Below are 12,784 nucleotides of genomic sequence, written 5' to 3' on the forward strand. Positions count from 1 at the left end.
GCAATGCAAACCGCACAATGCAAATTGGAATGCAATAAAGTAGTAGCCTGTTCAGTGTGCAGCGGGTCTTTCCTAGCTGCTACTGTGCTACAAAAATCTTCATAGTTGAACAAGGTGAGGACCAAAGAATTCCTAGATATGATTTGTGTTCGAGACAAAGTATCAAGTTGAAATGATTTTTTTCTATTTCAGTTCAACAGTTGGCATAAATGTACTCAAAAGATATATCGTATAAAAACTTCAATTCTGATTCAACTCCAGTACTAATGTTGGGAAAAATCGTACATCCTAACATGAGTTGAATGGAAATTAACCAGATTGATAGAAGAATCACGACGTCTCTTGCTTTACAGAGAGTGTTGTTACATTGGTGTTACACAAGATTTTGGTGTAAACATTAGTAATGTTTAAAGACTAAGACTATTAAGACTACTGAAGACAGTACATAAGAAACAAACAAAACAAAAATGAATAAATCAAAGTATTTTGTGTTTTATTGAAGTATTGTTATTACTTCATAATGATAGTAATGTCAATAATACAAATGATAAACTACACCATTTTCTGGTGTAATATACATGAAACGTAACTGATTTTTAAGGGGAAAAATTTTAACATGGTGTAACTGAATACACGTTTTATAAAATGAAAAGGATGGTTATGAAATGTACACTTTGTTACAGAATGAAGCCCGATAACCAAATCCAATTAATTACCTTGAAACAATATTTCAACAGCTATTAAAAGCAAACGCTCCCAAAGGAATCTAAATCACATCACCTACTTACAATGCAAATTGAAAAGCTTTAAATCTGTATAATGCATTTCGCAGCAAAAATTGCCACTGAAGGGGTAACTGAAGAGAGATTTATAGAACTGTTGAAGTCGTTTATAGATCGGGGAGGAAAGGCTTGGTTCCTAGCACATGTCCCTGTGGAACACCACTCCACCCTTTGGGGAAAATTTGTAAAAAGTATGGTGACATTGGCACAAGCTTCGATAAGGGGTGAAAAGGGTCACATAAGGGTGCTACATTTTCAAAGGGCAGTAGTTTATATACATATATATTGAGGGTCTACCTCGTCCATCAATCGTGTTGAAAGGGTTTTGACATTTTCGAGAACATATTTTAGAAGATGACACATGTGGGGACAAGGGTATCCCCCTCAACGGGGATAAAGACGGAGGAAGAGTGGAAACGGGTACTTTCAATTTTATTAAAGCCTTGATGACCCCAGCGCTTTTCGTTGATTCCAAACAGGCTTTCTACCCTGCTACATTACCATCTAATGGTTCCTTTTCCTCCAAACGTTTTACAACCCTCCGTTCTACAAATTTACAGCTCGACGTTTCCATTTGGTTTTAAACTTTTCGTCTAATCAAATGTGCATTTCAATGAGGACTCGCTGTCAAATTGGCTACATTTAACACACGCAATTTGGGATGAGTGTGTCTCAAGGTAATTCCTGTAATGGAAATGTGCGTTGCTTTTCGCTTGCTAGTAGGCCTACAGTATTCTCTCTCATTCCGAGACATATAAGATGAAAATTCTGATGAGAGAATTCTTCACCATTTTAGAGCAAATTACTGGGAGTTTATTCCTTTCTTATATTACGAGCAGAAAAATAATAAAAAATAGTTAATTCACAACATATAACTCGTATTCTTTGTTGTATGCGAAAGTATTTCAAGCTTTCACAAATCCCTATAGGCAAATACAGTTTATAACTGAAGGAATCCACTACAGTCTATTTTTTCAAGAATTTTTCTAACTAGAGAGCAGATCTGCTAAGTAAGTTGGTGAACAGAATAATATACAGACAAAATTAAATTATTTAAATCAATAGAATAAATAATTATGACATTGAGAGGAGTGAATGAGTAAAGTGTACAGAACACTGTTTCAGAAGTGTCCGTTAATGGACAGTCTCATCAACTGTGAAAAATATGAATATTTGATAATCAATCGAAGAGAAAAGAATGAGACCGTTAGGTTATATAGTAATGTGCAGATCAAATCATCAATAGTTCCAGCAGTTTGATAATACAGGGAATTTTAAAGCGGGAAAAGTTGTAATGGAAACTGTACCATTTTCATGTGAACAATAGACAATACCCAAATCATACTAAAAGTATCACAAAAAATACAGGTGTGTTTACTAGAACGGAATATTAAATGAGAAAATCAGTAAAAGCCATGCTTGGGTGGATGAGAACATTCTCATAACTGAACAACAATTAAAAAGGTACCGACTTAATTTTATTGTTCAGAAAAATTGCTCAATTAGGGCATCAGAAAGATAAGGTATACCCACAGACACCTCTTACAAGAGTGTGAAAAAGAGGAAATCTATTTCAAGCTGATGAGGCTTAGAGCACGGAATAAACATACCATTGCTTCTCTACTCTGTGCTTAGAGGAAGTTATTAAGCGAAATGGATAGCTGACTGGACTGATAGAAACAAAGGTTACAAAATTGACCACAGTTATCTCATGCGCGATCTCACGTAGGATGCTTCTCAGAAAAATTGCAACTTTGAATAACTAGGTTCAGTCAGCTGGTCGGCCCGAGTAGAAAGTAATAATGAAATGCGACTAAACTTGGAAAAAATGGATAGTTGTGGAAATCAGCTCAAAATATAGAAATATTAAAGAGAACAATCGAGAAAAATCTTCAAGAACTCCACCGACATTGGTGTAGTCAGCCAGAAATTACCTGGGACCACCTTCCAACAAAACAGGGAAAAACTAAAACAGAAGAATTATTATGAAAAGACGCAGAAGAAGGGGACCAAAATGAATCTCGTAACAGTCAACGAACCGTTCAAATCAGAAGGGAAAGAATACGAAAAAACCGAAAACAGTGAAGGGAAAGTAGGAAAGAAACGTGGGGGGGGAACTGGATCGACTGGATGAAATTAGGAAAAATCGTGGGTACTGAGATTGATTGGAAGGGCTGTCCCTGTCATAAGGGTGCGAGAAAGTAAGGGACTGACAGCAGTCCATTAATAAATATGTATAATAAAAACTTCCCCCGGCTGTATTTGACCCTCCATGAGATGCAGTAATACCAAGGTGAAGTACCTTTTTGCCCTACAGTGGTCATTAATATTTCAAAAGCAATAAGCTTAGTTTTCAAAGTTGATATATAATACAAAAAAATCCCGGTATTCTCTGTTATTTTTTGGGCTCTTCAGAATACTGGGATTTTAGTTCAATCTAGTAATTAATGAAATGAATAATGAAAAAGAACAAAAGGTTTCCATCAAACGTTGGTAGGTAGGATAAGAAAATTTTTGAGGTATTATCACTGTAAAATATTAATCAATTCAAGCTACATTTTGAGAATTTTTTGAAACGATTTATTGGACTCAATTTAAAAAAAACACTAGTTCCATGTTCTATACGGTTGTGTTTTTGATTGAAACAACTAGAAAATCATTTGAAACTCATTATAAGCAGACAATTTTCTTCTTCTATATAATAAAGCAATACATAAGCATAGACTTTACTATTAATAATATATTATTTGAATAAAATGTTAAAAACATTGAATGATTACAAATGAATTTATTCGATGGTTGTAAACCACCAAGCAGGGTGAGATAACATACTTTGATATTGTACAATTAATGTGACTAAGTCATTAGTAGACTACAAACACTAGGAGAGGAGTAACATCATTTTTATGAGAACAGATACAATCAACCTCCAACATTAAAAACCATTTACAAGAAATTTTATTCCTTCGACCCTATATTTCTATCAAAAACATAAACAGGAATGGACATAACCTGTGTATAATATTTGGACAATTCGAAACTAAATTAGGAAATTGAAGAAGTTTTGGGCAATATCCTGTTTTTCCTTTTCCGATCCTTGTATTGTTTTTGCTAACCTAATAAATAAATAAATACCGAAAAATGAGATATTTTGAGGTATTTTCACTCTAAAATATTATTACAGTCATATCAATCAATTCAAACTACAAATAAAAAAAATTACAAATAAGAATTTTGAGAAGTTTTTGAATGGGATAGACCTATAATAAATAAATAAATAAATAAAAATTTTGAGAAGTTTTTGAATGGGATAGATCTAATAAATAAATACCGAAAAATGACAATAACAATATTGGGGTTTCTAACCCCATTCTCCGCAAAAACACATCATTCACAAAAATTACCTGCATCACCCCTTTTTCTGCTTCACAAACCATTTCAACCCAAAACAAGCGATCCTTGAAGGGAAAAGCGGCCTAGACAGACACATGCCAAAGATGCGCGCGTGTCAGAAGGGCTGAAGGGCTCCCCATCATTCCAGGTGTGAAACAATGATGTGCCTCGATCCTGCAAGGCTTTAATCAGTGTAATACTCTTGAGGGGTCGGTCGCAGGAACTTCTACCCCACCAAATGCGAGGGAAACCTGAGAATCTTCTACTAATGTGAACTGTCTACATATTTGTGTGCTTGGGCAAGGATGGGTGGGTATATGTTGCCTCAGTTGGTTAATATTAAACAAACATTACCGAATATATGATAACCACCCCACCTGACTGTCAAGATATCTAGCCTCAAAGATAACAACAAAGCTCTTCATCTGTGCATCCCTTAACACCCCCCCCCCCAACATCAGCACACACTTCTAACACAACGTTTAATGAAGATTAAGCACACGATCCTTACCATCAGGACAAATCTACAGTCTACAGATATACATCTACACTCACTCTAACATAGATATATTATCATTGTTTACTTGGTTTCAACCCCTTATCATCGAGATAAATGAATAGATATAGCACCCTGTGTACCAAGGTTGCAATCAGCTGGGATCTGCAGTGACGTTGACACGCTTAGACGAAATTGGTACACTATTCTCCATCTTTGTTGCACATCTCTCTCTTGCATGGAGTTAGTTGACAAATAAGGATGGATATCACTCTCCAAGGCGCTGACAAATTGAATTATTATTCATTGGTGATATTGCATGGCAGCTGAGGAAAACAAGGGAAGCCAGCAAAATCGGATACTGGTACACTAATTGTTTGAATAATGAGGATGGATGATGAACTTGGATATTGATACTTTCTGATAAAACCTAAATATTGTGTTTATTCATTACTTTGAAAATTCACCTGAATCAAAATGTTTGAATTGATATTAATACTGAGTGAGTTCAAGGATACAGATTCCTTTTCTTATACTGTCAAAAAGTAAGATTGAATATAGCTTCAGAGTATGGGAAAGTATCGATTACCACGTGTTCAATACTTATCATCTACTTTTATGCTAGGTACTTACGGATAAAGGTAGGCGCACACAGATCGTCATCGGACGGACGGCACGCATCGGACGATTGATTAGATTTGATTCATTGTTTTCAATTGGAGTGCGCATACCTATACATAACTTATCATACACATGATGAACATATGTATTTGTCAAGTTTCATTCAATCTAATAGAATCTATAAGGATTAAACGCAGCTATAACAAACTATGAACTTAAATGTTTTATTGCTGATAATGCTCACATTAATTTTTTCTCTTGTGTGTGGGTAATGTAAAGTGCGTTGGTGAATTGATGAGATGATCGAGCATCCATGTCAATAGCGTGATTCGAACCCACGAACCTGGCAGTGCTAGAAGATCAAAGTTTGTAACGGTTCTTACCACTATGCCAACCCCGCCAGCAAAGTAAATTGCAAAGTAAATATCAAATCAATATAATGATATTAATTACCAATCGAGATGTTAACCTCTCATGAAAGCATGAATAAGTAATCTCATTATTGTACTTTAATATAGTATACGATACTGCAAATATTTGTTCCGCCCCTTTTTGTGACAATATAATATTATATAAATTGGATGCAACATGATCAACGTATAAGCAGAAATATTTCCATCAGTAGAAACATGAAATTGTCTGGATGAAGTGTTTGAACAGGAAAATTTTCATGGAAACTTTCTCTAGCCTTGAAAATTCTATAACCTGAAATTAGAATAACAGAAGTTTTTCACGAGGGACCTAGTAAATATACCCTTTTTTCAAATAATATGAATGAAGTGGAAACGGATTTCCAGGACTAACCTTGGCAGGATCGGACTTTTCAAGATTGGGTGAGGTGGCGCTATCTTGCGTGGGTTTGATGAACTCGATGCGGCCCGCCTCCACACAGATGTTGGGCGCTAGAGGGTACACGCCGCCTCCGCTAGGCATCGCCGCCTCCCGGCATGCATCGTCATCGCCGCCCCCGCCACCAACACCGAGGGGCGGCAAACCGTACGCCACAACCAGTGCCGCCTTCTCATCAACAACCGGGTGGATTGCTCTGCAAATCAAACATAAAAATACCGTAGTTATGAGAACTAAAATTGAATAAGTATAAAATTGTAACTCATGGAGCCTATTGCATGAGAAAATACAAACTAACAATATTAGTAGTCAGCTGTTTATTAGAGAACGACATTTTTAAAATATTAGCTTGTATTAGCTCATGCAACAGGGCCCTGATTGAGTAATTCAATGAATATTAAATGCAACGAGAACCAAGAAGAGCAGAAAAGTATTCACTCAGCAGTTAGTTATGGTTTAATTAAATGGTTGTACGTGCAACTGGGGTATTTAGGAAATTGCTCATTTTTAACAAATTACAATACAACAATTAGAAGTGACAATGTACTGTGTATGAGAATCTAATCAATTGGGGGATATTCTACAACAAGTAAAACTCAGCAGCATATTAAAATGACTTAATTGTATTAGAAACAGTTTCTGCTGAATTCCTTGAAGATATAATAGAATAAATATCTGACAAGATACTCCTCGAAAACTGAACAGCATATGATGTATATGATATCATCTGATAACAAACACATGAATAAAAATTAAACATAATGAATGTTAAACCACAACAATACCATAAAAAGCAAATTCCCAGTTCTACTTTAAAACCTTGACTCGGGTCTAAACATTTTTAATTAAAAAACTTATCAACCACCATAATTTTATCCATATTTTGCAACCAAGCATTCTATCATCATGATAAAAACCTGCTACATTAAAATTCTACTCCATCTGTATTTTTGGCACACACTTCTATTGTTTTTTTTCGATACTTCTCACAACTACAGAGATTATCTTCCTTCATTAATACACCCGCTATCTTGGAAAAAAATTAATAACACAAAATAAACAATGGCTAATTAATTCAGGATTACTGCATAGATAGTAACGACCACTAACAAAAACTGGATAAAAGTTAATTACCATAGTTTATCGGTCTGTAAACAATAACATATTCGAAAAAAGCTATGAATATTCATGAATGCATTGTCATAAATTATCATTTTCACAGATCCTTGAACAATTGACATAATTCGTGAGCTGAATAGCTAGAGCGGTCATTGAGGTGTATAATAAAGGTGACCACATTTCAAATGTTCTTGAATAACATGAGTGGAATTATAATAACTAATTTCTAAATTTCTGTTTTTCAATTTAGGAAATAAAAGCATGAAAATTTTGTGATTTGAGTTGCTTCAAGCGATAAAGAGGGTCAATTTGAAATAGTATCATATATTCTTCCATTCTTATCCAAAATATAAAAAATAAATTCTTATCCAAATATTCTTCTTTTGGTAGAAGGTTAGTGGGGAGGATATTTTTAATATTCTTTCCGAAGAATGAACATTGATATGTCCAAAGCTCCGCCAATTTATGTAGATGCATAACAATATAATTATCTATAGTTATTATATTACAAATTGCTTTTTCATATACAGTTCAATAATTATTTCCTTAGTCTATATTATGTAAATTCATCTATAATTTTGCTGTATTGTAAACTATTGTATATAAGTGTATAAGCCAGTATATATATTGTAATCTACATAAATAAAGTACTCGATCAATCAATTAACCCCTCCAGTAACGATCAGTTTTTCACTGAATACATTGATTTTTTCTACTGTCAGCCGTGAAGTTAGAAAAATGGAACAAACTACTTTATCTATCATGAATCGAAATTATTGGTATTTCTGATAAGAGTTTTACTAGATGCAAATGATTGAACGGTATCTTTACTCTATGGTTTCACCAATCTATCGGAATAATCCTCAACTTCTAGCATTTTCAACAGTGGCAATGCTTTACAGGCTGCCTCTACCTGCTTTTCAATGTACTTTTAAAATGTCTTCTACTAGGCCCTACAATAGTTATTGTGTTGTAAGTTGTATCTTATCGTGATTCTATAACTGAAATCACTTATGATACCATACAATTTCTCATTCTATCGCAACTAAAAATTGATTCCAAACATCATCATTACCTAATCTATCTTCCCAACCATTATCTCGCATTCAAAATCCACTCAAAACAGCTGACAGGCTTCGAGATGGTAATCTTTTCCTGACAAATTACCTCACCATAAATCATAGGATGTCAGGCAACCAAAATTCCTGAATCTCAATCGCATCCACCCAACAACACTGACAACATCCATCCAACATCACTGTCATCGTCTTGCAGACGGTAGCAGGTCATTAAGAAAACTAATTTCCTCCTCCCTCATTCCTTCCAGTTTAGACAGAAACTCGAGAGCTTTAGTGAGATTCAATTCAAACTGTCAGCATTCCTTTGAAAAGTAACGTCATTGCTTGCCATTCAATCAATGCTGACAGTTTTGAGTGAACCTCACTATATTCCAAGTTGGAAACAATAATAATATGGATGGCAGAGATGAGTTTGACTGTAATTAACAGTCGGTTGATTGGAAAAGCCGAGTTAACTGATTCTATCACACCTCGGGAATTTGTAGGTAGATGAAATAATGAAGTATACTGGAAGCACTCAGGTTTATATTTTAGTATAAGTTATTGCTTATTGAATCAATGTTTGGGTGAAATGATGAGTTATTAACTAACTAGGTGCTTATAAAATAATATTCTAGATATTCCAACTCACTGAAGACGACACCTTAGACTAGTCAATGACTGTAGGACACGCATGATACACATGACGTCATGAATTGTTGTGTCATCACAGCGAAAGGCTTCGAGCAAACTTTTTTTGAGATTACGTTTTTGTGTCCACAATTTTTTTTTTCATTTTAAAAAGCAGTCGTTAGGTCATGTCAGAGGCCCTGAAATTGATCAGTTGCGACCTGAAAACTTTGACACCAGACCTGAGCCAGCCAGTACACTGGATATTATTATTTGGTCATTTTTTCTTCACTGCTACATTTGAGGTTAAATTAATTTGTAATTTTACGAGTTTTTAGTTTATTTATCGTTATTGGTTGTCTATCTTATGTTAGAAGCCTACCGCTGATGACAAAACATGCATGATGGACATGTGTGTGCGCATAATAAATATGTCATGTTTGACATGTACATGTCTATTTATCATATTATCAGGATTATTTATATTTTTACCATGCATTCACCACCGTTATTGGCCAGTCTTAAGTAAGTGTTGAAACATGTTTGTCTTTTTACCAATAAAATTTGTGATTTAGTCAACAGTGAAAAAATGTAAAAAGTGAAAAAAGTGAAAAAAAATGAAAAAAGGGTAAAAATGTAGTCAACAGTAGTTGTCTACATCTTTTGTGTTTTCAATATTTTAGAGGTAAAATATCAATCAATATTGTACCTTCCCGGCACAATGTTTTGAAAAATATATTTTTCAGTTATTCAATTTTAATTTGCAACCTACGGTAACTACTTTTTAATTAACCGGATTTGATTTTTGATTGAATCAATTTATTGATTTGTTACCTGGGTGAAGTGGCAGTTCTGGCAATGTCCACCTGCATACTAGTGTCAGTCTTACTTTGGCGGCGTGTGGCATTGTTGTTGTTGTTGATGTTGTTTATGTTGTTATTCGAAACACCCCTGCAACACAACAATAACAACACATTTATTAAACAGTAATGTATAGTTGTAGTACAGCAGTTGTAGTTGAGTCATAAAAAAGTGTACGTTACTCAACAAATTGGCTTTTTTTGTGAATAATATAGCTAGCTAGTCTAAAGACTAATTCAAAAATTAACATGATTCTAGAACATTAAAAATGCTCTAGAGCATTAAAAATGTCGAATTACGTCCTTATAAAAAATTATTTCAACAAAATTAATATGTTCTGAATGTGAAATACATTCTAGAATTGAACTCGGCGTGAGAATATTCAATAGATTGTATCTCACAGTTTGTATCTTGTTGTGGGTTATATTCAACTTAAACAGAAAGAAAATAAAGTCAATTTGATTTCAAGTTCAAGCTTCCTGGTTGTTTTACCTTTTTTTCAATTTTTAATTTTCACTCAAACAATTATTTATAAATTTCTTAAGCCAGATTTGAGTTTACTGTCACAAATTTCAACCCATTTTTTACTAAATTCCTAATTGACAGTATGAGTGAAATAGTATGAACTATGAACAACACCACGCGGAAAATAGCAACCATTAAATGAACTGTGGAAGTACCATCAGAAAAAATGAAAATTATTCTTCAGCTACAGGTTTCATTTAATTTGCATTAAACAGGGCTGGAATTCAAAATAATTTATTGAAGATTTGGAATTCAAATTATTTTTCTCAAAAAATATGATATACAATAGTTTCTTTTGTCTAGCAGGCAGTTTTGTGATACCTCCATTAGTTTTCGAGATATTCACTTTTAAAAGAGCAAAAACTTTAAAATGACAGTTTTCCTTCTAACTTTTCAGGAACTTTCAGGGATTATTACTCAATAGAATGAAAGGAATCACAATACAGGAATAAAACATTGAAAAATGTTCAATAAGATTGAAAGTAAAGTAGCTAGAGCCCTCTGAAGTCCAGAAAGAATAAAAAATTTCACAGCCTGAAATGACTCATCTATTAAAACTACGAAATTACACTAAATTACGTTCTGCAATGTATAGAGAGGAGTTGAACTATTGTGACCCATCATCCATTCACACAACTGAATTACAAACACGAAAACCAATATACGCAAGATTGAGACATTTGTTTTATGGATTATGGCAGTAGAAACCAATACACCGAAAATTTCATCATCATCACTTCAAAGTGAGCCGCCTATTGGTCTATTGCTCAACACCTGATCTCCATAGATATAGGTATACAGATACATCATCATCGTGATAGAGATTTACGAATATAAATATATTTAAACTAAAGTTTAGAACATTTCTCAGCTTCATTTTAAAAGCAAGAACCTGAAGACAGTTGAGTGCCGACCTCTTCTTCTTCTTCTTCTTCAAATTCAATATTTAGTTGAGTGCTGACTTCAGATAATTGAACTGGGTATAATGAGCCAGCAAGCTATTTTGCGTACTCACGATCCTTTCAAGCTCATTATAATTCCGACGATTTTTATATTTTAATAACATTCAAACGAATGACTGGTAGGTCGTAATCCTCTGTTTCTCTTTCTCTGCTTTCCACTTTTGCACTGCTCTTTCCATCCAATTCCATCTTCACGAACTGCTGCCTGTCACTCATCTAATTTCTCGGGTTCGAAAACTTTCTCACATTTTTACACCTACACAATATTACTCAACTCAGGCTATCTCTATCCTCATGGCCCTCTCCTAATTATTTTTCTCACAAACAAATTCAGTCTCTCTTTTTATCTGTATCTTGCAACTTCTCTCCAACCCCATAGTGGATTAAAACTTACCTTCTTACTACTTGATCAAACAAGAATAAAATAAAAACGACCAATGTCCAAAACTTAGAAGAATCACAACCAGTAATATATTTTGTTCCAGATATTGGAACAAATTGAAGTGATTCAGGACCTGAGAATTGATTTCAATTGGTTTTTAATCATTGATTTTCAATAGTAAAAAAAAGCTTTTTAAAAGCATTGAAACAGCAAGCTGATGCTTACTTTTTACTGCAGGTCTATTACAGGTGAGAAATTTCTTCCTTTCAAATTTCTCAGATATAGATTTTTAATTGTAAAAAAATTTCCTCCGGGCCGGATTTGAACCAGCGACCTATGGATTACTGAGATTTGAGAATCTTTCACACTACAGTCCACCGCTCTACCAACTGAGCTACCAGAGGATAATAATTCAACTAAGTGTTGCTCGTAATTTCAATCGTAAAAACTGTATTCGAAATTCAAGAAAAAATTCAGTAAAAATGGCAAACTAATCAAAAAGTTTTCCTCCGGGCCGGATTTGAACCAGCGACCTATGGATTACTGGGATTTGAGAATCTTTCACACTACAGTCCACCGCTCTACCAACTGAGCTACCAGAGGATGAAATCACAAATTAAGTTCTTCGAAATTCAATCACGAGAGCATGTGATAAATGATAAAAAATACAATGGGTGCAAAGTTTCAATAAAAAGGCAAGCTAATCAAAAAATTTCTCCTCCGGGCCGGATTTGAACCAGCGACCTATGGATGTCTGATAATTTGTTACACTACAGTCCACCGCTCTACCAACTGAGCTACCAGAGGATACTAAAACACATATGATTCTCAAATATATACTCGTAAGAACACTCTAGATACTGCCAAGCAGAAAAACTGGTTATCACATAATGTCAGATGTGAAGCAAAACCACAGAGTCTAGAGTCAGTTATCAAGGAGAAAAAATATTTTTTCTCCTATCAGATTTGGACAACTTTCAATATTTTCGGATGCAATTTGAGTTGTCTTCAGATGTCTTGCCTATCCCACTCAATTTAAATTTGTTCACTAATTATTACTAGTAGTTCTGTGAACAGTAGACCTCACGCAGTATTCTCATCCACAA

At 34.3% G+C, this 12,784-nt stretch overlaps 1 protein-coding gene and 2 non-coding genes across 3 annotated transcripts in view; all 3 read right to left on the minus strand.

Moving 5' to 3' along the window:
• Positions 1-12,784, minus strand: part of LOC111062079 — a 353,400-nt gene that overhangs the window by 198,732 nt on the left and 141,884 nt on the right. The window contains exons 2-3 of the mRNA XM_039437063.1: positions 9,783-9,899; positions 6,097-6,337 (exon numbers count right to left, since the gene is read on the minus strand). Of these exons, the coding sequence (XP_039292997.1) occupies positions 6,097-6,337; positions 9,783-9,899 (358 nt within the window). The remainder of the gene's footprint in view (positions 1-6,096; positions 6,338-9,782; positions 9,900-12,784) is intronic.
• Trnay-gua lies at positions 11,985-12,082 on the minus strand. Its single transcript has 2 exons — positions 12,046-12,082; positions 11,985-12,020 (listed from the first exon to the last, which is right to left on the minus strand). It is a non-coding gene; the product is annotated as a tRNA-Tyr (tRNA).
• Trnay-gua lies at positions 12,395-12,485 on the minus strand. Its single transcript is given in 2 exon segments — positions 12,395-12,430; positions 12,449-12,485. It is a non-coding gene; the product is annotated as a tRNA-Tyr (tRNA).

The sequence above is a fragment of the Nilaparvata lugens genome, chromosome 10 (assembly GCF_014356525.2).
Source record: "Nilaparvata lugens isolate BPH chromosome 10, ASM1435652v1, whole genome shotgun sequence".
In the NCBI taxonomy this organism is placed as follows: domain Eukaryota; kingdom Metazoa; phylum Arthropoda; class Insecta; order Hemiptera; family Delphacidae; genus Nilaparvata; species Nilaparvata lugens.